Raw genomic sequence first — 27,834 nt, 5'->3', positions numbered from 1 at the left:
GACATGAAAATGTCTGAACAAGTTCAGTGTAAGAGCCTAAGTAGTATATTAATTGTCATAAAGATAAATCATTTAAACAATGCTCAGTACCTGCGTATGTTTTATAACTAACAGAAGAATAATTAAAGAATAACAGGATATAACATAAATATTTTGAAAGGCAAAGGTTTTCCTGTCAATCCAGAAATCCTGATGTAATAATAATAGAGTAAAATATTTTTTGCTGAATTATTTATTTATTTATTTATTTTTGGTGAACAAATATTTTCATTTTTAAAACCACAGAGAAATTTAATTGCAGCTACTGAAGTTTTAATAAAATTACTCCTTTAGCTTGGAAGGATCTTTCTTTGGGGCTAATCTTGAACTACTTTAATTTTTCCCTTTTTTTGGTAGGACTAGTTGGATGCAGGAATTATTTGTTTACAGTAATTTTGATGCTTTCATAGTACGCTGTATAAATGATTATTCTGAGGGGAAAACTTTCATGTGTTTTTAGTATGACGACATGAACGGATTTATAATTCAAATAATTTATTTGTTCAGTTAAATATTCTGAATAACAATTTTCTTATTCTAATGAGTCATGACACAATATAATCATACTGTAGTTTGTAGTGTAGTCCAAATTGCATATATAAAGAAAAACAATTTCTAAAGATAAACTATTTACTTTACTTTCCAGAATTTCATATTACTACAGTGGCTTTTCCTTAATTACGAAACTATTCTGTGAAAAAGTCCCTTAATCTAGACTTGAGCATGCCTTGTGATATCCTCTGGCCTTCTAGAACACAGAGTTAACCCAACTTTTTAATCCTGAAAGCCAGGAGGAAAAAAGGTTTGGTGGCATGTGCCTGGCCAGCCCCAACTCGGAAGCACTTCTGTCTCCACTTTGAGGCAGGGGAAACCTGTAGGGGGATTATCTGCAAACGCTCCATCTGATTCTCTCTATTTGTTGTCTTAATGAATGAAGAAGATACTACTTTGTTCCACCACTGATTGCAGACAGTTTGGAACTGCTATGTCTTCCAGGAATATCTACCCATAAACACTTAAAATACAGCAAAGCTCTTAAAGGTTACAGTAACACCCTCAGATAAAATGTAAATGTGGCCATTAACTATAATTCTGACTTTTCAGTACTGTTTTTCTGCAAGTCATAACTGTGAATATATGGAAATAATACACTAGAGTGCTTTTTCTTTTTTGGTAGTGCGGCGTTTCATGCCATTTTAATCTTTATTTTTGCTTAGGGCTGATGGTGCATGTTGATAAAAGAATTACACTGTCTGCCTTCAAGCAACATTTGGAGCCTTTTGTTGGAGTTCCATCTTCTCACTTCAAAGTCTTTAGAGTCTACGCCAGCAATCAAGAGTTTGAGAGTGTTCGGCTGAATGAGACACTTTCGTCATTTTCTGATGACAATAAGGTTATTCAGAAGTTATTTTGAATCATTAGAAAATATATTGGTACAATATAGACAAACTTCAGAACACAGTTTACAACTTTTTGTTAACTTGTCAGGTGAAATCATTACATTGGTCGTGTGTTACAAAGTGTAATTTTGATTTTGATATCCATTCTAACAGATACTCCTTTTGCCTTCTAGATAACTATTAGACTTGGAAGAGCCCTTAAGAAGGGTGAATACAGAGTCAAAGTGTATCAACTTTTGGTAAATGAGCCAGAGGTAGGACGTTGAATATTTCGAGGTTGATTCATGAATATATTAATATGTGCCTTGACCAAGGTTTTTCTCTGAAATCTTGGAAAAAAAGAAAGTCCCTCTTCTCTGCATTTTCCTGCCAGTTTTCCTGGATTTAGAAAGGGAACTTGATTATTTCTGTTTATGCTGTTCCAAGTATACAATTGGAATGTGATCTACAGTATCTCTCTTAAGTGTCTCTATTTCTGCAGTGTAAATGGAGGACAGATGAAAATAATTGTTTGTTTGTTTTCATTAAATGCATGAAAGTCATGTAGAATTCTTTCCAAATAAGAAACTGTTTTTGCTCATGGTTGCAGTTTCCAGTAATATTGTACTGATATAATTTGTCGCATTCATGCACTGCAGACAGTGCTTATCAGAATGGTTAGCTGGATAATAGTACTCTCTGCGTAAGACAAGCCTGAAACGAAAATGCCTCTCTTGCAATAATGCAGCTTACTTGCTTGTTACATCTTTTGGGACATGGAAAGTATAAATGTAACTTCACTATATAGATTGCAGTCTTTAAAAATTGACTTTGTATGTACCTTAATCTCTCTGGTTTTATTTTTTTGAACCAAACTGCAGAATACATATTAATAATGGATAAGCATAAGAGACTGAAGCTGAACTGATAAAGCAGGGAATAAGATAAATTTAAAGTAACTTCCAGTCATGGAGTTCTGGTCTGTCTGACCAATGAAAGCCAAGAAAGTGGCATTTTTATTATCATATGGCTTACTTAAATTAAAAGCTCCTTTCAAATTGTTTAGAATGTTACTATAATGGTAGCAATTAATAATACAGACACAAGACACTATTTCTGCAGTGGCATGCATTCAGAGTGTTTGAATGATCTGTCAAAGGGCTGCTGCTACACAAAGTAGTTAGACCTAATTTTAATCAATTCATTGCCTACCTTGTTTATGAAAAGCATTCTAATGGTTATTTTGCTAGGTGGATGGGACTGGTCACAAAACATGAACAGGAGGCAAATCTGCTTTTTTCTGTTCAAAAAATTTGTCTTTAATCCCTTTCTATTTACGTTCACAGCCGTGCAAGTTTCTTCTAGATGCAGTTTTTGCTAAAGGAATGACTGTCCGACAGTCAAAAGAGGAGCTGCTTCCCCAGCTTCGAGAACAATGTGGCCTAGACTTGACAATTGACAGGTAAAGAGACTGCAATCCGTTGAAGTTACCTGATTAAGTATTACTTTAAAATGTGGGTTTTTTTAATCTTGTGGGGAAAGGAAGTTATGAAAGGAGCAGAAATAAGTTACTGTGGTCTTTTGAATCAGATTGTGAATACAAACATCAATTTAGCAATTCTTGGCTTTCATCTCATATAGAATGATATAGGGAATAATATTTACATAGAAATGCCTGTGTGCAACATATCTACAGGTTTAGATCTGAGAAGTTTTATTCTCTCTAAGGATGATTGTCTTCAGAAAGGAGAGTATTAAGTAAATCATTTGACAAAAAAGCCACCTTCTCTCTAGAGGCAGGCCCAGTGTAGATCACTGCAGCAAACTGCCTTGTGCGTTATCATAGGGTATGTGTACAGCACTGATCCAGTACCGTCTTCCCTTTACCCGTAATCGGTTATCTCATCAAGGCTGAACTTGCTTTGGGCCCTTGATTCCACATACTCCCTACTGTCAGTTACAAGTGATGTGGTATTTACTGTGAAATAGCTGACACTCTGTATTCACTGGAATTAAGAAAAACCTGTAAGATGTGGTAAGCAAGCTGGTGGGGCCTTGACATATACCTAAAATCAGGCTGGAGCAAAACATTGGAATACAAGTGTTGGCCCTTTCCTGTTGAGAAAAGGAGCAGAAATCTAGATCTGGACCAGGTTTTTCTCCTTTCCTCACCATGACTGGGCCAAAGGATTTTTGACTGCCCGCATGGGTTATGTTCTCTAGTGCTGTATAGTTATGGGGCACATCACAAAATTTATGCCTACCTTTGTGTGTGGAGAAACCATTACAAGTAAAGTTTTGTACTCGTGTTTAATCTCATTTTAGTTGTTTATACCTTTATTTACCTCTGTATCTAAATCAAAGCTCATGCTTTTATATTGTGACAGGATTGATGCAGTAGAACTAAGTACATAAATCGGACACCAATCCTCTTCTAATCCTCCACCTCTCCCCTTCCTCCCCACTTCTCCCTCAAAAAAAAAAAAAAGAAAAAAAAAAAAAAGAGGAGCAGCAAAATTGTCAGAAGTGTTTGAGAATATTCTGTTTTCTTATCCTAAATACGAAACTGTTTTCTTCCTCTAAATCCCTACACATTTCTTGCACTGAACAAGCACAATACAGACTTGTTTTCCTTGTGTTTATGAACGATTCAGCACTAAGAGCCAGTAGTGATACCTTGCTGTCAGGACTGTTTCAGAATGTTAAACTCGTTCCTGATAAACCTAACCAAACCTTGCATAAATGAGTTGTATTTCAGCTTTGTCAGAAAGTAATTCAGTTTTGATCTCTGGCAGTGGTAAGTGTTTACGAGCAGATAGAAACTCAGTGTTTTCTTCGTGATGTATTTACAGGTTTCGCCTGCGAAAGAAAACCTGGAAGAACCCAGGCACTGTGTTTCTGGATTATCATATCTATGAAGAAGATATCAATATTTCAAGCAATTGGGAGGTCTTCTTAGAAATACTTGATGGTAATGATATAGTGCCAAGAAAAAGTAAAGATAATGATAAGAGATTTTTTTTTTCTTTAGAGAACATTGGAAAACGTACTTTCCCTTTTTTCCTTTTTTTAAAGACTATTACTGGCATTTTAATAGCATTTTATTAGGAAAAAAATAGAAGCAAAAAGAATTAAAAATAATAAAAGCTCTGCATGAAGCTGGGGGGGGATTGTGCAAGTGCAGATTTCCTGGGGCTGCAATGTACTAAAGGTCTAATAGCAGTGCTGTTTTGTAGGTTTATTGGAAGCTTTTGGACACACTGTAGTACTGTAGGCAGTTTTTCGCATGTCTGTGTTTTCTTGTACATAAAACTGTAGGAATGCCTATATGTTATGCTTTTATTTGTATTTAATTTTTGGACTAGTGGTGGTGGTGTTCATAGGTAGCTGAAATATATGTGTGTATATATACATAATACATATATAATTTGTTTTTAAAGTCAGCACAGCTGTTCAGTCATTTAGTAGTTTTCAGACAGGAATGAAAAAACACTCATCTTTTTGTCATGAAGTGCTAAATTTTTTAACAGACCTTGTTCATCAAAACAGCTTTGGAATCAAATGTTAGAGAGCAGATTGTTTCTTAAATTCTGCTTAAATATCATTAAAAATATGGCATTTAAGCTATCCTTTGCATATACACTTAAAATGTTGATTCTGAATGCAAAAGCGCAATTTAGTGGGGAAAAAAGTAGGCCATGCTGTTTTTCCTCTAGATTAACAGATATTGCTGTTAATGGATAGATGAAGAATGTGAATTCCATTCACTCAGGAACTTTCCTCACAAACATACCTGGCTTAAGAAGTCTCATTTAGCTGTTACTCCAGTATTTTGGCAGCTGTGTTCAATCCTGGTATTTTTAATTTTTAACAAAATTGTGCCAATGCAAGTACCAAAATTTGAAATGAACATGGGAGGTTCAGGCCTGCAGATTCCTACAAACATATGTATCAGCTCACACTTCAGTTAAAACTTTACAGTTTTAAATATTTTTGGATTAGATTAATTGCTGTACTGTTTCTGTACTGAGTAGGTCTTGGAGGTGCTGCTTTTTAGACCACTGGAGCCCACCTACTTCACAGACATGCCATATTATAGACTACAGGGCCTCTAAGTATTCTGTAATATTTTGTATAACTGTCTAGCTCTGCCCAAAAGGTGCTACTTTAATCCAGTAGTAGGAGATGCAGCTAGATCCCACTATGTTCTGTGAAAATTAAGTTGTATGTACCCGCTGCTAGCACAGAGGTTGTTGGATGAGTGTAAAGGCAGCTGCTTTAAATCAAGGTTTGTAAGGCCTTCCACCATCACCATTGCTTTTGTCTTGTTCTTCAGCTAAACACTGAAGACATTAGGCAGGTAAATAATGCAACTTAGCATAAGTTGCTAAGTTTCTTAGCATAGCAGTTTTACATCACACTGTTGCAGACATATTTAACTTAGTTATTCTCTGGCTCTGAAGAAAGTTTATGTAATTGCTTCAGACTTGAAATAAATGCCAAGAAGCATTAGGTGGCTGTATCTTCACTTTGGACAATAGGTTAGTGTTGAAAGGTGGCATAAATGTGGTCATAGGCAAGACTGTAGAAGGTATTTAGGGAGAAGCTTAAACAGTGGTGGTGGTTTCATGCAAAACAAGTATGTAATGGTAGACATAAAAGTTTAAGCCACAAGTTCAGCATGCTAAATTACAAAATTATAGACTGATTTAAAATAAAAATAAAATCAGCCCTTTGATATCACTTCTGCTTGTCTGATTGTAACATTAACAGTATTACCCTGTCAGCCAGAGAAAGCTCTGTTACCTGAAACTGATATAAAAAGGCTGGAGGCAGTACATACTAAAACTCTTCAAGGTGGTAGGTGTAAAGCAGGCTTTAATAACAAGTGTGTAGTTAGTGTGTGAAATCTAGAAGTCAAATGTGGAAAGCTTATTTTGGTAAAGGAAGTGAAGCACATGAATAAATATCAGACTGCTGAGGAAGGTCTTGTGCAAATGCAAGATCTGGCGGTCAGCCTCTGGTTAGGTGGGTAGATACTGTGTGTATAACCAAGTTGGGTGTGATGGAAAAATGTGCCTTGAAGAAGAATAAATGGCATGGCTTCTAAGAGATGCTGCCTATGAAAAAATCCTTGAAAGGAGTTGATAACAAAGAAAAGTTCAACTGAATCCTAGTCTGTCCCCACCCCCCCCCACCCCACTCCCCTTTTTTTTTTTGGTGGACTACTTGCAGCACACTCACTGGGTTACTTAGTTTGTGTATGTATATGTAGTGCAGTTTTCCATATTTGAGTATGTTTATGCTATGGAAAACCCTTAATTTTAAATAGGATATTTTGTGATGCTAATATAATAAATTTCTCTTTCTTTCCTAGGAGTAGAAAAGATGAAATCCATGTCACAACTTGCTGTTTTATCGAGACGATGGAGGCCATCAGAGATGAAACTAGATTCTTTCCAGGAAGTAGTACTAGAAAGCAGCAGTGTTGAAGAATTAAAAGAGAAGGTAAAATGTGTAACATGATGCAAGTTTCTTGTGGTATCTAAGAGCTTTACTGATGTCCCCTGTTGGGAAGCACAGAGATGTCATAGCTACAAAAATCTTATTGCATGGTGATTATTTTTTTTCCCAGGAACTGAGAACCTGTCCCATTCTATTATCAAAGCCATATGAATTATCAGCTCTACTACTTAGTTTCATATAATGGTCTGGTATCAAAGTATTCAGGTGAATGCATGCATGCAAAAAAAGTCTTATCTTGAAGTTTAAGAAGCATAATATTACCTGTGTCCCTTATCCTTGAAAAACACAGGTGAAAGAAAAGCGTAACTGTTGTCACTTTGTTTTTTCAAGCTAGTATTTTGGTATTCCAAAATACCAAACCTTTCAGCCTCTTCGTATTTGAATTTGAGAGCTGTTGCTCAGGGACAGTGTAACTGTACCAAGTAGATTGAACTATATTTTGATTGGAAAGAAATATGGCATTGGTATGTTTTTGTGTTTGGTTTTTTTTTTCCTTAAGGCCAGAACCCTCTAACAGGTAAGCAGACATGTGCCATCCTAGCAGAAATCTAGAGTAGAGGTGTGTCTCCTATTAAGACTGTTTCATTAATCCAGTATATCGCAGGGTTCCACTCTTAGAGAAACGGTTATTTATGTGTGGCAATACCCAGATGTAAGAAGGCCACTTTGGATGTTGAGGCCAGCAAAAATCCTAGTATCAGGGAAGTCTGCCAAAGTCTTACCTTACTAAAACACTCAGCATTTGTAAGTTAGGGCTTAGTTCATAGGCTGGCAAGAGGAACATTGTTCAGCTACCATAGAATGTAACAGCCTTGGATTTGTGTATGTACACAGATTAAGCTATGGACTGGTTTCTTGTATTCTTCAGGTAGAAATGAAGTTATGACTACAGGTTCTTGCATGCCGTCTTCAAGATGTCCTCTGCACTCGTAACTGAAGAAAGAGTTGGCTGCTCTTGTTTTCTTGTCTTAAGAATTGATGTGCAGGGAGCAATTTTAGCAGCGTTCTCTCCAAGAGGCCTTAATCTTTTTACTCTCACCAGTAATAAGAGAAATTTGAATTTGACACATCTGTAGTAACAGATGTGTTCAGCCAGCCAGCTCTTCTCTCTCAGACAAATTTTATTAGCAGAGTGTAGGGCTAATACATTTCAGAATTTGTCTGGCTTTTGTCAGTATTGTTTATTTATCCTAGTTTCCTAAGGAAATGAGAGTTAGAAAATCACACTGGCTGTTAGTCTTTTCTCACCATCAGTTTAATTTGAACACATCTGTTTTAACAGTGGATTTGAAAGAGACAGGAGTCTTAGAGAGGAAATCTCTTCAAGTTTTTGGAAAATAAGCGGCCAGAGATAAACACAAATCGAAGTTAGTGTCCGCATTGCTGCGGAGACGAGACTGCAGCCCGCACTTAAGGGCGAGGCAGCGATGAGCACGTGTGCGCTGTGAGACTGCTCAGCGGAGGGAGCGCTGCGCCAAGGCCGTGCCAAGCACAGCTGGGTGACCCTGTGACGGGTGCTAGGACCGGGCAGCGGCAGCAGGGGCCAGGGGATGGACGACGCACTCGGCAGCGGGGAGGCGCACGGCAGGAGCAGTTGCAAGGGGGAAGAGCAGCCAGTGGTGCTTGTTGGGGAATTGTGGGGTGCTTATGGCGGGAAGTGCACGTGTGTGGAGACGGGTTTTAGATGGGTTTTAGTCGTGCATATTTTACAGCTTTGCCTGCTCCCAGGTTGACTGGATAATAGCTTTCACTTCATACAGGGAAACTGCTGAGGGCTAACTGATGGACCATGAGGCAGTTGGTCTCTTCGTATCTTGGAACTTGGATGTTATTCATTGTTTCTAATAACTTTTTTCTGTCACCTCTCCACTGTTTACAGAAGTGTGATGAAATACTATCACAGCAAGTGTCACTTGTGACACACTAATAACTTCCAAAATGTAAAAAATTTGTACCTTGTCACTGTAATTTTGTACTAATACTTTGGATCACTGGAGGACTTTTGAATATTTTAATTGACTTCTAGATTTGGCAGGTCTATTGACTTTATGTAGACATTGCATAACGTTGTTGTGGAATAGTATTAAATCCACCACTTTTCTTCACTTTACAGCTGAGTGAAATAAGTGGAATACCCTTAGAAAACATAGAATTTGCTAAGGTAAGTAAGATTTTGTCTATTTTTACCTTTTAATGGCATGGCTGTGTGATTGAGTTTTATTTTATTCACTAAGTAATTGCTGCTTCTCAGGGTAGAGGAACGTTTCCATGTGACATTTCCATACTAGAGATTCACCAAGACTTGGACTGGAATCCTAAAGTATCTACATTGAATGTCTGGCCTCTGTACATTTGTGATGATGGTGCAGTAATATTTTATAGGTATGTACTTTATTACAGTATAATAAACCGTGCAAAAAGTCTGTGTATGACATTTGGGGGTGATGTAATCAACAGAAGCATAAAAATATTCTTCTATTGTCTTAACGGAAAGAGGGTTTAAAACATTGAGCTGAAATGTTTGTGCTCCTCAGCTTCCTAAAAACCTGAATATTAATTATGTTTATTGTTTAAGAAAACAAACACTGCACCCTTTGACTCAATCCTCCCTCCCAAACCATTGAAAATAATGCTGAATGCAAACCTAGTTGCTATGCTTGAGTGTATATCTGGATTTAATCTCTTCAAGTAGAACCATATCCCTTGTGGAGTCTGTGAGAGTCTTGCCACAGGTTTTAGAGAGCAAGGATTTTATTTTCTGATTTTATTTCTTTGAGAAATTAGTATGGCTTCTCTGGAAAAAACGCTGTTATGATAAAAATTTTGTTAACGTGAAAAATGTTCCTCAGCTGGCGGCGGTAGCCCAAAGGCAGTATTTGAGGACTAAGAGCTTGAATATTGCCATTTCTGCTAAACTTGGCGGGTGGGGCAACCTTGTGAACACATTGCTCCTACAGTATTTTTCATAATTACACATGAGTTTGGGGGAAACAGCTGGTTGATAATGGGCTGGCCTTGAAGAAAATGATTTGGGAGATCAGCTGGTAGTTTCTAGTAGGGGCTGGCTGACATGCTGCTTCCAGCGGTTGGCACCATGAGCGAATAAAGAGCAGAGTCGTAGTTGTCTATAAAGAATAGGAGTTACCAGGTAGATGGAGGAGTATAGGCTTGTTCTTGCCGCTTTCCTCTGGGCCTTCTGTCAGTTAGAATACTGAATGTCTCTGTTAGAAAAGCAGGTTTAGACAGGTTGTTAGTTTCTGGAGAAGAAGAAAATAATCTGTAAGGAGTATTATGCTTAGTTGCAGTTTTTACTAAGTTGCTCCAAGGGAGAAATGACAGAAATCTAATTATGGTTATTGTATTAATCTGAATTTTAACATATATTTACACTTCAGGGATAAGACTGAAGAATTAATGGAATTAACAGATGAGCAGAGAAATGAACTGATGAAAAAAGAAAGCAGCAGACTCCAGAAAACTGGACACCGGGTAACCTACTCTCCTCGTAAAGAAAAAGCACTAAAAATTTATCTGGATGGAGCACCAAATAAAGATTTGACTCAAGACTGATACTCGCTATAGCATTTTCCCTGGGGAATTTTTTTGTTTAAAATAAAAAGGTTCACTACTACTGTGTAGTGCCATTACGGCAGGACATTCATTAGGTGTAAAGCGCTGACACCAGCACTGATTGGGCTGTGTTACCAATCAGAAGCGCAGTGCCCCGTTGGGTCACTGTTTGACTTGGAATCATGTTGTGCACTATAGTCAAATGTACTGTAAAGCTAAAAGGGATGTGCAAATAAAAGATTAGAACTAAAAAGTGGGCGGGGAGGGAAACGAGTGGAAATTTTTGAGGACAGTGTGCATACAGTAGCTAGTGAAACTAGCCTCAAACAGGATACTCATAGCTTAATAATAAAAGCTGTGCAAAGGCCATGAAAGAATCCTTTTTTCTGTTTGTTTCACTGATACACGCATTACCTCATCAGAGAGTCTGAAGTCAATGTTAACACATTGGTTCTAGAAAAGCAGCAGCAAAGGGTCGAAGATGGAATGGAAGTGCTGCAAGTGTAAGGTTTTAGAATATTCTTCCATAAAACAGGTAGTCTGAGAGGTGTCTGCAGAAAGCTGCCAGCAGGCGTTGGTTCATTTTGCAGAAGTGCTGTTGTAAGGTAAACTGGTTTTTAATAGGTTACGGAAGCCGATGAGCAGCTCTATTATATTGCGTTCAATGTGTAAATAAAATTTGCCCTATCCATTTAACAGAACTGCAGTTCAGCTATTTACCATGGTATTTCTTTTCAGATATCAACATTCATTGTGTACATTTGGAAGTATAGTTGCCTATTTAAATTTGTATTCATTTTATGTTTGATGATGCTGGGTACTTTAGGGTTGTATTTCCCCTTGTTAATGAAGTTTTTGTTTTGTTCAGCTACTTTTTGTACATTTTGTTTTTGAGACTATTACAAGTTGGCATCTTCTCCACCCACTGAAAGTCGTTTTATTTTTCCCAGAGTTGATTCCATAGCTACGTGTAGTCAAATATTGGGGCAACCTCTAACACCTCAACATACAGACTTGGTAGTTCAGGTTGTGGTGCAAAGACTGATGCAGTCAACATGATTTCATTGCAAAGCCTAGGAACAGCAATTTTTTGCTTTGGTCCATAAAGATCAATAGAGAACAATTCTCCGTAGTTTTTGGAAAACCACCTAATTTATAACAATCAAAAGATTTTGGTAAACTTTTTCATGCCAGATGCTGTTTACAACAATGAACATGCCAATAAAACATTTGTTCATTCTGTTGTGTTATTTTAGTCATTAAATGCTGTGGTTTTTATTTGAAAAATTACGGAATTATTTAATGGAAATACAGACTTGTAAGGCTGTGTGCATATATGTGTGTATATGCACCCTCACCCCCCCGTGTACACAGTATTAGAGGACGTGTTTTATAGCCTGTCTGCTGCTCCTCTTTACTTATATTCACACCAAATTTGTCTTCAACTATAAGTTTCCTTTTCCAGAGTTGAATTCCTCACCAGTGAAACTTCTAAGCTCCGGATATGATTGGCAGCTAAGTTCTGCTCCAGAGAGAAAAAAAGGTTTTCAATAACTGAACATTCAGTTCTTCCTTGCATGCTGACCCACAGCAACCTAAAAATCCTGAGGAGTCTGGCAGCTTGAGAAGCAGGCACTGTGCAGAGGAATTCCCTCGTTCTTCCTCTTCTGTTTGACCTGTGCCACCTCTTGTTCAACATAGAGGAGGTGGAAGCAGAAGCAAAGGAAGCATAGAGTGAGTACTGTCCAGTAGGTAAAGTACTTCACTAAACTACCATTTACATATGTACATAGACTGCTGAAGGATCCTTGGAGGTTTTGGAAGAGAGAAAAAAATGAACTGTCAAATGGGTCATGAATTTTCTTCAAATTTGGATGTTTGGAGAGGCAAAAATCTAGAGATGGAATAAAGTAGGGTTAAGAAAAGAATTCCAAAAACTGCTTGCTTAATCTCTAGCCCTATTTGGGAAACTTCCATTGAGAACTTCTTTGAAGAAGTTAATTTTAAACCTCTAAGTCTTGGCAGAAATCCGGAGAGAGGACTGCGGGGCATCCTTATAATGATTTCCTGTCCAGTGGTGCACTTCCTTCTGCGTAAGTGTACCGGAATATATTCTGAGTGGTTCATTTTTCAGCATCTGCTTTACATTCTGATCATTTCAAACATTTTTGAGTTTGAGCATGGGCATTTTAAAGAAACAAACAGCCTTGAGTTTCTAATTTGCTTAGTTCAGCAGAAGTCTTACTGAACTTCTGATGAATACTAACACTTTATCTTTCAGGGATTGAGGCATCAAGAAACTTGAAGGGAGAATAATGCTGTCCGTAAGTAGGGCAGTATTTATAGACAATGCTCTCAGGAAGTTTTTTTTTTTAATAGGAAAATTGCAATGATATTTAATTCCTTCTCTTTGTATAGATGGGCTGTCTAAAGCACAGTAATTTTATTAGGGATAGAAAGGAAAGGTAAATCCAGTGAACTCTGAGAGCATGTGTACGTGTGCATGTGTTGGTGTGAGAATTGGTGGTAGCTATGAATCCTTAAACTAAAAGTCAGACCGTTCTGATGAAATATCCTTCCTGTTGATAATGATAATGGTTATTAACATTAATTCTGGTACTCAAGGAATTTGTTGAAAAGCTTTCACAGACCAGAAGTGGTGAAAGACTTGCAGGCTAGTAGCACAGTCTTGTAGCTGCTCTTGTTAAGTTATCAGTGCTCTACTGTTCCAAATTAACCATAAGCAGTAGGGATTATTTGGGAAGAAGCTCCACAGAAAGTTACTTGGCTGGAGCCTCATGTTGTCTTTTACCATGTGCAGTAACAGATGGTGAAATCTATACCCCAAAAACCCAGTAATAGTGGAAGAGCCATTGTATCAACTGTTTGTTGAGACAGCTGGGAGCTGGGGAGTTTGGTGGATCAGGTTTTAGTCTTAGCTTGCGATTGATTTCTTAAATCAATGACCTCTGAAGATGGTAATGATAATCACATTTTGTAACACGCATAGATTTATGCCCATGAAGTGTATTAAAAGCACAAACCATTTCTCAAAGAATTTTCTCTGGATGTAATGGAATCAAGTAGGAGAAGCCCAAGTCTCTAAATGCAAGAAGCTATTTACGTTGTCTTACTGCTAAACTGAAGTAATGAATTTATGTTCACTGCCTCTATCTCTCAAAAAGGGTAGGTGATGATGGAGTATAGTCCACAGATCCTTTAATCAACATTACCCAAGAAGGTATGTTCATGTAGTGCAGAATGTTGCCATATATGTGGCACTGTATTTAGCTCTAGCTTAGGCATAGCCTTGTAACTGCAGCTGCACTATTCTCCTATATATTGATACTTTACATATTCACTGTACAACAGAGAATCTATATTCTTTGTATTCAGCCCAGTTAACTGTCTGTTCTGCAATTTTAAATAGTGTATTTTGCCCTTGAGAGAGAGCGCCCTCAACAGTCAAGTTGAAAGTTCCTATATAGAAACCAATGTGTTCTATGGATATAAGTATGTACACACTATTTGTTATTTATATGGAAAATGTAGGCTTTTTTTGTGACAGTATGCCCCTTACGTAGTGGGGGAGGCCAACGACCATTGTATATGAAAGTATAAAACTCAAGGGCTACTCTAGCTATGGAGCACCAGTTCATGAAGGCTGCTGCAGGACAGATAGCATCCATTGTACACAACTGGAAAGAAGCTCTGGGTATATTCATCTAAAAGGGTAAGCATCCTTTATCGTTTCTGTCCTTCCACAATGTGTATGTGGTGGGGGGGACATGACACCCAGAATCTGTATGTTGCAGCTTCACTGATTATATTTTCTAAAGAAAAAATAAAACAATGCTTAAAATCAATGACTAAAACAGTCCGAAGTAGATGGTTCTTACCCTAGAAAAATAAACGATTCTAAACATACATACTCAAAAGTCACTTCTACAGTCACTAATAACTTAAGATTATTTATGCTTATGTGTATTTTTAATGAGTACAAGTATGGATAAGTCTATTTCTAATGTACAAGGGGAAAGTACTAATCCAGAAGAAACACTGATATATTTCTCACTTGTCTTTGACAGAAAGTTTGGTCCAAGGATTGAATGAATTCAACAATAATTTGAACATGCAGGTTTGGTGCACAGAAAAGGATGCTCATTGAAGACCTTGTTTATTGCACTTCTATCCAGCAGTATGTGCTTAGGGTTTATAGAAGCAAGACACTAGACAAAAATTTCTAGAAGTAACTAACTAAACTGTCTGGTGTTGGGACTTAAATTTCATCTCCCAGAAACAGGTTGTGAGCTGAGTCAGGCTCAGGCTTCAAACCTGCTTGGTCCTCCAGACTTTCTAATTCTTTACGCACTTCCTGAATGACACTGCTTTCTTCATAATCGGAAAGAATATCTCTGGGTAGCAAGCTGAGAAATGGCATCTCATCCATGATTAAGGGATCTTCTTTTTCGTTATTCCTGGTTTCATTGGCAGATAGTTCACACACAGATGTAGTACTGTGGCTGTTGGAAAAAGAGAGACATCTGGTCATATAGTACATCTCTTCATGTTCTTTTGCTAGTTCCTTAATAAGTCTTCATTCCCTCCCCACATGAAAGCATGTTAAATGCATAATACTGTCAGATCTACCACAGCTGACTTCATAAACATCTCTTTTTTTTTTTTTTTTTACATGCTTGACAGCTGGAGAGTTAAAGATGAGATTTTCACATACAGAGCTAGAACAAAGATCCTAATAGCAAAAAGTGTTTGATACTGGGACACAAGATGGCAGTGGACCTCAGCACAATCTGGCCCTTCTGCCTACAAGCAATCGTGATGACTAGTCCTTTCTGTTCATGTCATAATACCAAGTTAAGAAACGTGATACTCCAGCTTAAGAGGAATGCAGAAAAAATGTTGTTTGCCATCAAGCCATAGAGTTGAGAAAACTGTGAGCATTATATGTTTGGTTCTAAATAGGATAGTGTAATAGCTGTATTTGCTGCTGTCTTTGTTTTGAAAAGTAGCTTCAGCTGCCTGGAAACAAACATCCCACACTTGTAGGAACTTTAAAAGGGAACAAGAATGATTTATATTTGTTGACGGGAGGCAGGGGAATAGAACTTGATCATGGTGCACCCGCTATCTCTTTGCACTGCATGGGACAGAACAGGGCTACAGGTCCTGTGACGGAGTGCAAGGTGACCACTGCTTGTGCCAGGCACCCCTCAACAGCTGCTTAAAGCTGCAGCCTCTTTCACTGGAAACAAAGGGTAAATGAACTAAAGATGTTCCTGAAGCTTATTTTGTGTACATTTTGAATTCTTGTATGTTTTGCTTTCTAGGAGTTCTAAGACTTCCATTTGTGGGCAGACTGTCCTCATATTCTCTAGGATATAATCTGATAGTTTCAGTATTTATCACTAGTAATATTTAGCCAAGGGCCACTTCAAGCAGAGATGGGCTATTTCTTTTAATAAAAAATGTTATCTGAATCTTCAAATTCACCATGTAAATTCACAGAAGCAGCTTTACTGTCCATGCGAGTCACAGGCAGGTGGTATGTACTGTATTACTGTATTTGTGATAACCCTAAACAGATGAGTAATTTTTGTGAGTAAAGCTGGACAGTTCAGTTATATTCACACCCCAATTCATTTCTGTGTTTCTGTATCCTCATCTGAAATGTTTTCCTGCTTACTGGACATGACATTTGCTGACATACCTTCCCTGAGGTTAATGGTACTTGCACATTAACTAAAATTTTGGTGCTGAAAGGATGCAATCAACTCTGCTTGCTTCCTTAGATCACATATGAAACAAAATGTTGTCCAATTACTTTTCATGCATGGAAAAAAGTAGAAACAGTTGGACACAGAAGAGAAATATTCATCTACATCTCTGTCACAGCTATGCTGTCTTGTTGAAAGTTAATATAGTGAAAATGGTAGTGTAAGAACAAACTTGGACAGCTTATTTCATAGATAACATGTAGGTTTTCTAAAAATGCTTTTAGTGCAAAACTGAAATGATCTCACTTTCTCCCAATGAAATTGCTGATAATGCAAATAACTGTCCTTTTAAAGAATGATTAAAAGCATGATATATTAAAAGTTTTAGCTTCTGGCAGAAAATATGGAGTCAGCCCGCTTCCTGTTCCATGAAGCTCAATGATACTGACTGAAGAAGTCTGCACAGTATGAAGTGTTTCAAGTCTGAACAGCGGATCTTAAGTCAGCGATAGGGAAACTGGCTTCTCAGGTTAGTTTGAAACTGAAGGAAAGTGCAAGCGAGATACCTTAAGTGACCTTCTGTAAAGCTGATCAGTAGTACAGGAACATGCCTGTTTATACTTACTGCATGTATTAAAATGTCTTTAATATGTCTTATGTATGAAAGCAAGCAAAATGTCTAACAGAAGCCCAACCTCACATAGAAAGTTGGTAGACAAGAGCTATATGTAGAGAATTAAATTGGAATGATACATCTCAACAGCTGTTAGTACTTTGATTAAAAAGCAGTTCCAGCCTGATACACAAACTTAATTCACACTGGATTAAGGTGTTGCCAGATTCAATTAGGCACATCTGTGTGGGACACAGCAGTAAGTTTGAGAAAGTTTCAATGCTACTGATGAGAAAAGCTGTCAAAACACTTTATAGTGTGGAAGAATCTGCAAGCTCTGTATCTGTTTACCGCAGAAAGAGACCCCTCAAAAATTCCAAGCAGTTTGCTTGCCCAGTTTTAATCTTTACCTCTGAGGTTGGCAGATCAAGCCACTTGCACATGGGCATCGCTCAAGTACTCCATCAGGTTCCAGTTCCCAGGTGATCAGGTTGAGAAGTCTGTTGGAAGGATCATGGCAGGGTTCACCTTCTTCAGGTAATGGAGTGCACACAGGAAACAGTAGTTCTGCATGCCAGAGTAAATTAATTTTATGAGTTGTTGTTAGCTGTCTGCTAAACTGAGATGACCTAATCTTTAAGTCTACACACAAGATATAAAAAGACCTACTGGACCTCTTTTTAAGTCCCCTTATGTATTAGGGAGCCATAAATTAATGCTCTTTCCACTAGGTGGGAGTAAGACATTTGAAGTTTATGCTTAATGGGCAAGATCAACTCCTACTTCTTCATGAAGTACTACTGTCAATACAGTAGTACTGCACAACTCCATCCCTTGGAGATTTGAAAGACTATTCTAAAACCAAGATGACTAACGTTACAATGAATCCTTTGCAATGCATAGCATTAATGGTTTAAAATCTGAATAGAGAAATATCTATTTTAGAACTCTCTTATTTTTCCTATTTCTTTGCAGAGCTAACAAATAAAGAGCAATTGTTCAGAGACTAAATAATGAGGTTACAAGAACTACTCAGCCATTTAATTTCTTACAGTAATTCTACAATAGGCAAAGCTGTCTGATGGCTTTTGGGGCTTGGCACCCTTGTTTCTGCACAGGGGTGAATTTCAACCTAAGAAATTATTTAAAAGGATATATCATTTGGGTTTCCTAATGCTAGTAACTTACAGTGTCAATCCTGAATTCAGCTTTTCCAGATGTTCCTATCAAACCTCCCTTCCTCCTCTTGCCTTCATTCACCTCATTTTTTGTGGTATGGCAGAATAAAATATGTGAAGAGTTCAGCATTTAAGTTTTTAAAACAGGCTTGGTCAAAACATGTATGTGTGTATATACACAGACACACACATATGCTTTAATGTATATGACTTATCAGTTCCTAATTCCAAAACAGATTATATCTTAAGCAGCGAATGCTCCATAGTTTAGTACAATTTTGTATAAAAAAATACACATGTAAAGACAGCCCAATCTTTATTAGGACAACCTTTTGCAATACTCTAGTGATGGAGAAAGGCCTTGAGGTTAGGCCTAACCTGAAAAACCCTAAAGCACTGCTAAAGCAGACAACTGTAGAGAATAAAAATCCATTGATATTAATCAACAGCTCTATTTAAAGTTTTAATAACAGTGTTCCATCAATTTTAGTCAATATTCTTATCTATTGTATTGTTCCTTCCTGAGTTACAGGTTTGTACTAAATTTCATTTCAAGCCAAGCACTAACTTATACTCAAATTAGTGTGAATGTCTTCTGCAGCTGAAATAATCATCATGAAGACACAGCTTGTTTGGATCCCATAGGAAATCAGGCCTACAGAAGCAGTATTACCCTCACAGTAGACTAGCCAAGTGCTACTAACACCAATGGATGCATACTACTGATTTACTCATCTCTGCAGCATAAGCAGAGATTCAAAGTCCTGCAAGGTAGAAGTAATAGGCATTTATTAAAAGTGCCCTTTCTATCTCATTTCAGAATCGGAGTACAAAGAAATCTCTGATAGAGCTTGGCAAAACCTGTAAATGCTTTAGGCAGAAACCTGATGAAGAGGAAAATAAAACTGCTCTAACCAAAACTTGCTGAAATCGAACTTAACATCGAAGGTCTACTATGTAATGCTCAAAATTGACAAGGAAAAGCTGAACCTTTAAATGGTGTTTGAGCTTTCTCCTTTGTTTTCCTGAAACGCCCTAGTAGCCTGATCCACCAGTGGGCTGAAGGTAGAACAGGCAGCCCAACTATCAGTCAAGGTACAAGGTCACCTCTTGCTCGTAACAAGAGCCAGGGGAAAAAAAGCTATCTAGAAAAGTATCTACCTGGTGTAGAAAGATGGTTGGAATTGTATCCAGTCACTACAAAATTAAGGTGAACTATGATAAAAGCAGTGAGGAACTAGTGGGTATAAAACAGCAGAAGCAGCTGGGCCCTGACCAAGCAGGATTTAGGACTGATTTCAGGCCCGATACCTTCTCCTCCTCTCCTCCCTTCTGTAAATCAAGTTTCACGTTCCCATGTGGGCTGACAACATAATCTGGAACATCATTCCTCTACATATCTTGGCTGGCTGGTCAGTATTGCATAGCGTGGTGCCCTGGAAGGCTTATATAAAACTCAGAATATGAAATGTATCAGCAGTCTGATTCTGATGGTCTGCTTGCTGATATGAAGGAAAAACCACTTTCAGTAATCTCATTAATTTATTTTGTACATTTTTAATTCTCTTATTTGTGCTCTATTGGGTGAAAATTTGACACAGAGCTCGGCTACTTTTAAATGTCTGAGACTGTCCTTTAGAAACAGTAGATTTTTGTGCTTCTCATGCTGGTCTCATCTGTAGCGTGCAGTAGGCTTTTCTTTCACCATTGTGCACCCCTATCAGACTGTTTCTCACTCCTAATTCTGTTAAAGTTTTATAATGAAGTTAACACAGTGCGCTCCACAGGCCAAGGGAGAATGACCTATTGATTCTGTAGAGATTTAACCACTTCACCTGGGCAAAAGAGCTAAATATTAACACTCCTGTATTATAAAATGAATAGGATAAAAAGCAAAACCTCTGTACCTTTCTGAAAAGCACAGCACATTCCAGGGTTGCAGTCATGTTGATTCTCACAAATGGTGCCGTTCTCTCCTTTTGAAGTGGATTTCCTGCACTCACCCCAAACGCAAAGCTGGTCTCCACAGCATTCAACATCCCGTGAGCAATGCTTGCAAATGGAAAAAGCACGTGACAAAGCTGTCACTCTAGCACTAATTGCATAGATCAACAGATGGCTAAACATAGAATTAGACCCTGGTCCTGAAGACAATGGCATATATGTGCTTTAAATATATGCATGTCATATTCCCACTGTTTAAACAGAACTGCATAGGTTCTCAACTTCAAGCACACATAGAACTATTTGCCAAACAGGAACCTCTGCAGCAGAGGAACAGCACTCCTATACTATTATACTTTCAATCTTACAAAACCTGAAGTCTTATTTTGGCATTTACATCAAAATTGATCAGCACCCAGACATCCTATAGTGTAATATGGATTTCAGGGTAGCCTTTTGCAATCAAGGAAAAAAAAAATTAATGAAACATTATCAATGGAAAACAGTACTGATTTTTTTCCATTGTTAAATGCATTCAGGAATTTACAATTTATTCAGAAGGATTGCTTTCAAAGAGCAAAGCAAAAAAATCTTACTAAAATCCAATTTTTAGTTGTAGTAAGAACCAGACCTCATTTGTAACCGAGAATCTTTGAAAAAAAATTCTCTTTGCAAATCAGAAATGCAAATCTCTAGCTAAAGATAGCTTTGTATGACAATTGTCCCAGTGTTTCAACTATGCACACCTAATAAATAAACCTAATAAAAGTGGTGTGTCACTTTGTTTCTTTTTTTAGGTAGTCTGATTAACATCTTAAAGATTCCTAGTAGGTCAGCATCCTAACAGCTTTTTTCTGTCTATGTAAAGCCCTGTCTGGGCAGCTGTACAAAATCAGAATTTCTCTTCCAGTGGATCCCACAGGAAGTGGTTAACACAGGGCAAGAAGTAGGACTACGCTAGCACTATTAAGACCTGCTAATTAAAAAGAAAAATGTTTTGTAATTGTGGGGGTTCTAGGTCAGGGAACTGATCCCACCATCTTCAGTCTGAGCTCACTTACAACAGGAGTGTAGCTAGGACCCAATTTTTACTTTCTTTGTCCTACAAATGTTATACTGAGGACTGCAAAGAAGGGGGGTGGGGGGGTGGAGGGGAGTAGGTGTTAGGTCGTCCCAATCTTGATTTTTAATTATTCCATGTTAACGTGAAAAATTATCAGTTTAACATTTTCTAAAATACGAAGAATAACCTTTCTTAATGACACTTCAGCATATATTCAGGACTTGTGTTTAAGCAAGCATTCAGTCCACTGAAGTCAACAGAGCTCCCTGAAGTTATCAAGATAAGTGTTTAAATCATTTCAGGAACAGCCTGGTGCTTTTACATTATAATAATCCTATTGATTACATGACTTTACAGCAAGGTTTGCTTGCTTGTAGACTTAACTGTCTGCAAATGCTTTGAGGAATTAATTTGTTTCACAAGAGGCCATCAGCAGAAGTTAGATGAAGAGAGACAGTCAGATAAAAGGCCTTTTTCGACAGACTGCTCTCAGGCTGGATTTTCACCACAGAAAAAGCCTGAACTTCTCAGGCACCTGTCACCTACAGAAGATAATCTAACCATAGCTACTACCAAGAATATCTATCTTTCAGCTCAAAAGACAGGAATTTACTGCTTCCTGAGGTTCACAGATTCAAATACTGTAAATGATCCATGTAAGAGGATCATTTACAGTAACAATTGCACTACAGCATTGTACAAGTTGTCAACGAAGGGAAGAGCGCAGGCTGCTGCAGTTCTCTTTGTGAATCAAGAGCGGGAAATGACCAACTGTCAGCTGAGCCTTAGGAGCTGGCACAGTATTTCCTCTTTGCCCACAATGTGTCAGTTCACACTGTCCTTAGGCTACCTAACAAGTCAAGCTTGAGCCAGGAGGAGCGGAGTGCAGGTTTTAAAGCATATGATAACAAAAACCTTAAAACTTAGTTGTGTTAACAGGCAGAAAAAAAAACCCCAACCCAAAACACTCTACACTTCCATTTTTTAACCTCATGCAGAAAGCTTTGCATCTTCTTTTCTATCAATTTTGACTTGCTGACATTAGCAACAGTAACTTATATATTGAGTTTCTAAAGGCCACATAAAATCACATCTCATTCAGGACTTACTGTATGCTGGGTTTTACAGAGCTGACATTTGTATTCAAAGGTGGAGAACTGGCAATATTTCCCTGTTTCACAGTCCTCGTCAATGATACACTCCTGAAGAAAAGGATAAAAGTGTAATTTGCCACTGTGTGACAGAAATCCATACCTCTTCTTGAAATACCAGAAGGTCTTGATTGATTATATTTCTTATTTGGGAACCAAGAAAAAAAGCTTGCTTCGGTTCTTCATACAACCACAGTTCTGTAACAGAACAATGCTATCTCCCTGGCATACCTAAATATTGTGGCCTCAAAGTGTTAGGTGGCTTCACTTCTTGTATAAATATTAATAACAGCAACCTCAAGAAATTAAATTATCTTGTTCTGCAGGCTTTTTGGGTTTGGTTTGGGGGGGAGGGTGCTGAAGACATTTGTATTAGATCTATTCTACTTGTGTCGTGGTTTAACCCCAGGAGGCAGCTAAGCACCACGCAGCCGCTCGCTCACTGTCCCCCCGCCCCTGGGATGGGGGAGAGAATCAGGAAAAAAACCTCGTGAGTTGAGATAAAGACAGTTTAATAGGACAGAAAGGAATGAAAAACTATGATAATGATAATAATAATATGACAATAGTAATACTAAAAGAATTAAACTATACAAAGCAAGTGGTGCACAATGCAATTGCTCACCACTCGTTGACCGATGCCCAGTTAGTTCCCGAGCCGCGATCGACCCCTCCCAGCCAGCTCCCCCAGTTTATATACTGGGCATGATGTCATATGGTATGGAATAGCTCTTTGGCCAGTTTGGGTCAGCTGTCCTGGCGGTGTCCCCTCCCAGCTTCTTGTGCCCCTCCAGCCTTCTTGCTGGCTGGGCACAAGAAGCTGAAAAATCCTTGACTTAGAATAAACACTACTTAGCAACAACTAAAACCATCAGTGTGTTATCAACATTATTTTCCTACTAAATCCAAAACACAGCACTGTACCAGCTACTAGGAAGAAAATTAACTCTGTCCTAGCCGAAACCAGGACAACTTGTATTAGAGTACAGTTGTGATTCATTACTTGTCGGCTTTTTTTTTCAGATAGGGGGCAAGACCAAAGGAAAGAGGCTACACTACAGCAGCTGCAGCAGCCAAGAATATCTTTATGCTCTGTGGGACACCATTCTGCAACAGCTTTCTTGATCCCAGGCCAGGTTGCTTTATGCTGTCCTCCCTTCTCTTCCCCAGCAACATTAGTGCTGACCTCAGAAACTCCACAGCATGGTTAGCTTCCCTCAGCCAGCAAGGACAGCCCTAAGGGAGAAGGGAAATGCGTTTCCTTTTCCTTTTAACTGCTCCTCTGCTCCCCTTTGCAAGGGGCAGACAAATTCTTCTCAGGCAATCTTTGCAGTGCCTGAGCATTTTTGTCAGCAACAACTTCTATGCTGAGAAATGCAGTGCTTCTTTCCACCGGACTGGTAATGTTAAACGTTCCTGGGACTTTATGGTAACAGCAGCACTACCTTACAGCCAGTACTTCTGGGAAGCAGTAGATGTCATACACCATTTGATTTCTTTTTCTTGGTTGATGGCATATCTCTCATGTACCTATCACCATAGCCCATCACCTGCAAGCTCACAGCTGCAAATGTCTAAATACCTACACATGTAAATTTTAAATCCTTACTTTAATTTAATTTGAATATTGCAAAATATGCAGGAGCAGATTCTCAGCTGACATCATTCCTCTGGCATCTCCCTGCTGTCGATGGAGTTAATTTACATTTAGTAATGTTCTAGCCTGTCGAAGAACTTGATTTCCACATTGCACACTTCTGAAATGCACATAACAAACTCAATGTTTCCGCCCCCGTTGTTTGCTGCACATAAGCATTCAGCAGACAGGTCTGAACACTAATTTAAGATTGACAAGTACTGAAGAGCCGCATACATCCTAGGGGAAAAAAAAGCCCCACAGTTCCCTAATACATCAACCTTTGCTACCCAGCTAAGACACTAGAGTAGGCCTCAAGCTAGCAAGCTGCTTGAGCACACGTTTAGCTTTTGAAACCTGGAATCATTTCATGGCCTTAATAAAAATGTTCATGTGAGAGGGACACCTGAGTTCCCATCTGAATCACAACTCAGACTGAAGTTTCTTCACCCAGAGGTCCCACAAGCACTGTGGTAGAGATGGCTCACCTTTCATCCATGCTGCGCAGGGTGAACATACAAACTGGTCAGAAGTTCTTGTCAGAACACAACTCTGCAGGTATGGCAGTGAGGATAATACAGAGGGTAAGTGTATATGTTTGTGCACCCCTGATGTGTCTGGTTCACAGAGAGGGGGTGTTTTCTCTTCCCATCTAATGGTTACCTCTTAAAAATCATGTGATTAACCCTGTTCTCTAAAATGTGTTTTCTCCAGGCTGGAAACAATCTAGCCAACAGAAGAATAAATCATAGTACCATTCTGAGTCACTTGTACTCCATCATTGGTTTGTACCATCATAAGGCTGATGCTATCTTTTTGCTATTAGTCAATTAATTTAAAAAAAAAAAAAGAAAAGAAAAAAGAAAAAGGAGTTATACAAAAATCCCTGAATTCTCTGAAGAAACCACTTGACTGCTCTTTGGCAGATATTAATCTCACTTGCTGGAGCAGATCAACTGTCATCTGTGCAACCTTTATTGAAAGTTTCTACTAAGCTTTCAATTTTCTATTTCTAATTTTTTAGATCGTTTCTCCCCAAACTGCTGACTTCTTCCACCCCATCCCAGTTGGGTTTTGTGTTTCAGCTGGGCTGAAAATTAGCTCAGCAAGAAGTTTAAGTGAAGCTCTTAAATTACTGAAAAGAGGAAAAGGTTACATTATTAAACCGCTATACTGTCTTCAGATCTTCTCCAGATTAAACCTTATGGAAGCTTCTTGCCCTATGTGAGACAAGACTGCTCTGCATGAAGAGCAATGCCTCATCTAAGTTATGCATTTTGGTCACCTAAGATGTTTTAAAACAGTTTGATTACCCGGACCATAGAACAGAAGCCAAACACAGTCTAGGGCCCAATTCTTTTCAAGTCAATGACATGACATTCAGGTTATATGTTTATAATTAAGAAGCAGGCATTTCAGCTATTTTAAGACATTAGTATCACCGGGTCTAGGCTGCTATAAATTATCATAATGTTTTTGCAGCTTCATTATTCCAGTACAGTGTGTGTTCTGCTTGTTTGTTTGTGTTGCTGCATAATCAGGTGGGTCAAAATCCAAACGTTACATAGTATGTTTGAGGTTTTGTGGTTCCAAGTTAGCAGTTAGCTACTTCTCCTCTTCAGCAGCCATGCTGTTTCTGGCCAATTTTCTGTCTGTAGCTTTGTCAGCTTCTTTTATGAATCCCTCTGTATAAACCATACTCAGAATAAACTATACTGTTTCATTCCTGTTCCATCCGCTTTCAGGCAAGCAGCCAGGTCTCAGTGTAGTCAGTTTTTCCAATTGTCCCTCTCCACAAAGGAGAAATCTTGCCATAATAATTTTTAAGCTCATGGAATAACTCTCTCTCTAGCTCTAAAACCACCTAACACCAAAGTTGCAATTCTCCAGTCACTGCTTTCTCCTGCAATAATGAGTCCCCCACCAAAAAACTTCTTTTTCCCCTCTTACTGAATTGTGTCCCACCAGTTCAGACTTCCAGTTTTATGAGGGTTTTCAGTTGGGGAAAAAATCCCTTCACGGTTTTCTTTCCTGGCATGGAAAAAGCTTGCTTTCATATGCTCTCTGTGAAATTTTGTGCCACACTCCAAACCCAACTTCCTTCACCAGGTATTATAATTCATACTCAATGCAGAACTCAGTAATGCTTACACATGCAGATGTGTAACCGTTTATCCTTTTTTTCTCTCTTTTTTTTTTTTTTAATTTAATTAGGCTACAGACCTTTTCTAATCAGGCTACCTTAAGACACAACAGTTGCTAGACAAGGAGCAAACCTGAACATCTTCATCAGCTGCAATAGATTCTGAACAATCAATTTTTTTTCTGGAATTCTGCAAACTAAGTTATTTCTCAGAACATTTTGTCTTTGCAGGAGCAACTGTGTAAACTGAGGAGAAGAGGTGCTGGCTTCTGACATGCAGCAGAGCATACAAGTTGAGCAGATAGCTTAAAGACAGAATTAGCTACACTTATAATGGTGTACATCTCTCTGAAATCCATTACGATGTTACACCAGTTAATTTAATGTAGCAGCAAAGGAATATGCTGTTTAAGTGCTAAAGAACAATGCAGAGTGAAAGCAGGATTGCCTATTTATTAATGGGTATATTAGGACCCATAAACAACAGAAGCCAGGATGGAGAAGAGCATGCTATGTACCTGTAAGTACATACTCAGCATCCTGTGGGCTCTTATTATAATATTGTACTCTGCAGTGAATATCCTGCAACACCTGAAAGCAATTTGGGGGTTAGGATCTATTCCAAAACCAACAGGGGAAAAAAAACCACCAACAAAACACTGAAACTCGTAGAAAAGCTTCCCCGTATTATAGGACTGCTAAAACAACTGCTGCTGAAAGAAACTTCAATTTTCTTGTCTTTGGCAGATTATGTCAAGCTATCGTTTGCTTTCCTAAAGAATGGTTAGTAAAAAAGCGACTGATGTTAGTGATAGTGAAGTATGGTAGGACCACAACTACTAAAAAACTGAAAGACGCCTGAGTGCAAGATGACGCGGGAGTGTACAGGTCAGAACTGGTATAACAGGTTTTGACAAGAGTACTTTCCTTCGGGCTGAATGTTTACATACACATGGAAAGGCACAGAAGAAAAAAGTTTTCTTTCAATGTGACACGACAATCTTCACAGTCCACCCAATAGCACGCCTTTGACCTAGAAGGCGCTATGGGCTATTTTGGCAGACTGTACTTGACTGGTGGAGTGTAGCCAACTGTGGTGTGGACCACATTATCCTCTGCCTATATAACACACTAAGGATAAAGAGGGAGAAGCAAAGAATTTCTCAGTTCACATTATGAAAGCAGAACTACAACGCCAGAGTTAACCTACTTTCACATAGAAACCCACTTTCATTTGCACTGTTCATCTGGTTTCTGTACCTCACTATGGCAATATTTTTAATACTCTGTTTCGCTGGTGATATAGTATGTACTGCAATCATGCTCATTTTGCTTTGCTCTTTTTCCCCTTAATTCCTAATTAACACCCTAAGTGTAGAATAGAAAATATGCTCAAGTCTCTTCTGATACTGTCTGACTTTCAAAATGGAATAATTGATTTTAAATTCAAAATTGACATTTGATTTGTCTATTCCGTCTCCCCACTCACACTCACCCTACCTCCCACATTCTCAAAAAGTCCTTCTTCAAAGATAACTTTAAACAAAACTCTCCCTTCACTACTCATATCTTCAGCCAATATTTGTCAGGGACAGGCAAATGACTGTCCGGAATGAGCTCTCCTTTCCTTCTGGGCTCTTTACACTTTAGCTTAGAACACAAGAAAGCAGAGGAAGGCACTGTTGATGACTTTATATACAACTTCTCAGTGATGATTAATACATCTGTCAAAGCCAGACACAGAACACTAGGGGTGGGGCAGTGGTATATGGAACAGAAAACGCCCCCGTGGGTCAGGGGCAGCTGTAGTGCAGAAACGCAGTAGCAGTTGTCTGCCAAGGTCATGGACTGCTCTGA

At 38.4% G+C, this 27,834-nt stretch overlaps 2 protein-coding genes across 8 annotated transcripts in view; one reads left to right on the top strand and one right to left on the bottom strand.

Annotated features, from left to right (window-relative positions):
- USP47 (ubiquitin specific peptidase 47) overlaps positions 1-10,575 on the top strand; it is a 58,385-nt gene extending 47,810 nt beyond the window's left edge. For all 7 annotated transcript variants that reach the window (XM_050898358.1, XM_050898355.1, XM_050898356.1 and 4 more), the window contains exons 21-28: positions 1,257-1,432; positions 1,613-1,693; positions 2,765-2,880; positions 4,271-4,389; positions 6,796-6,926; positions 9,058-9,105; positions 9,196-9,326; positions 10,340-10,575. In XM_050898358.1, the coding sequence (XP_050754315.1) occupies positions 1,257-1,432; positions 1,613-1,693; positions 2,765-2,880; positions 4,271-4,389; positions 6,796-6,926; positions 9,058-9,105; positions 9,196-9,326; positions 10,340-10,514 (977 nt within the window). In that variant the 3' untranslated portion in view covers positions 10,515-10,575. The remainder of the gene's footprint in view (positions 1-1,256; positions 1,433-1,612; positions 1,694-2,764; positions 2,881-4,270; positions 4,390-6,795; positions 6,927-9,057; positions 9,106-9,195; positions 9,327-10,339) is intronic.
- Positions 10,576-14,323: 3,748 nt separating this feature from the next.
- DKK3 (dickkopf WNT signaling pathway inhibitor 3) overlaps positions 14,324-27,834 on the bottom strand; it is a 30,398-nt gene continuing 16,887 nt past the window's right edge. Inside the window, exons 4-7 of the mRNA XM_050898361.1 lie at positions 22,157-22,249; positions 19,948-20,092; positions 17,273-17,429; positions 14,324-15,037 (exon numbers count right to left, since the gene is read on the bottom strand). Of these exons, the coding sequence (XP_050754318.1) occupies positions 14,794-15,037; positions 17,273-17,429; positions 19,948-20,092; positions 22,157-22,249 (639 nt within the window). The 3' untranslated portion in view covers positions 14,324-14,793. The remainder of the gene's footprint in view (positions 15,038-17,272; positions 17,430-19,947; positions 20,093-22,156; positions 22,250-27,834) is intronic.

This window comes from Gymnogyps californianus, chromosome 5 (assembly GCF_018139145.2).
Source record: "Gymnogyps californianus isolate 813 chromosome 5, ASM1813914v2, whole genome shotgun sequence".
Lineage (NCBI taxonomy): Eukaryota > Metazoa > Chordata > Aves > Accipitriformes > Cathartidae > Gymnogyps > Gymnogyps californianus.
Note: the sequence above shows the minus strand (reverse complement) of the source record. Positions and strands in the feature narration are given on the sequence as shown.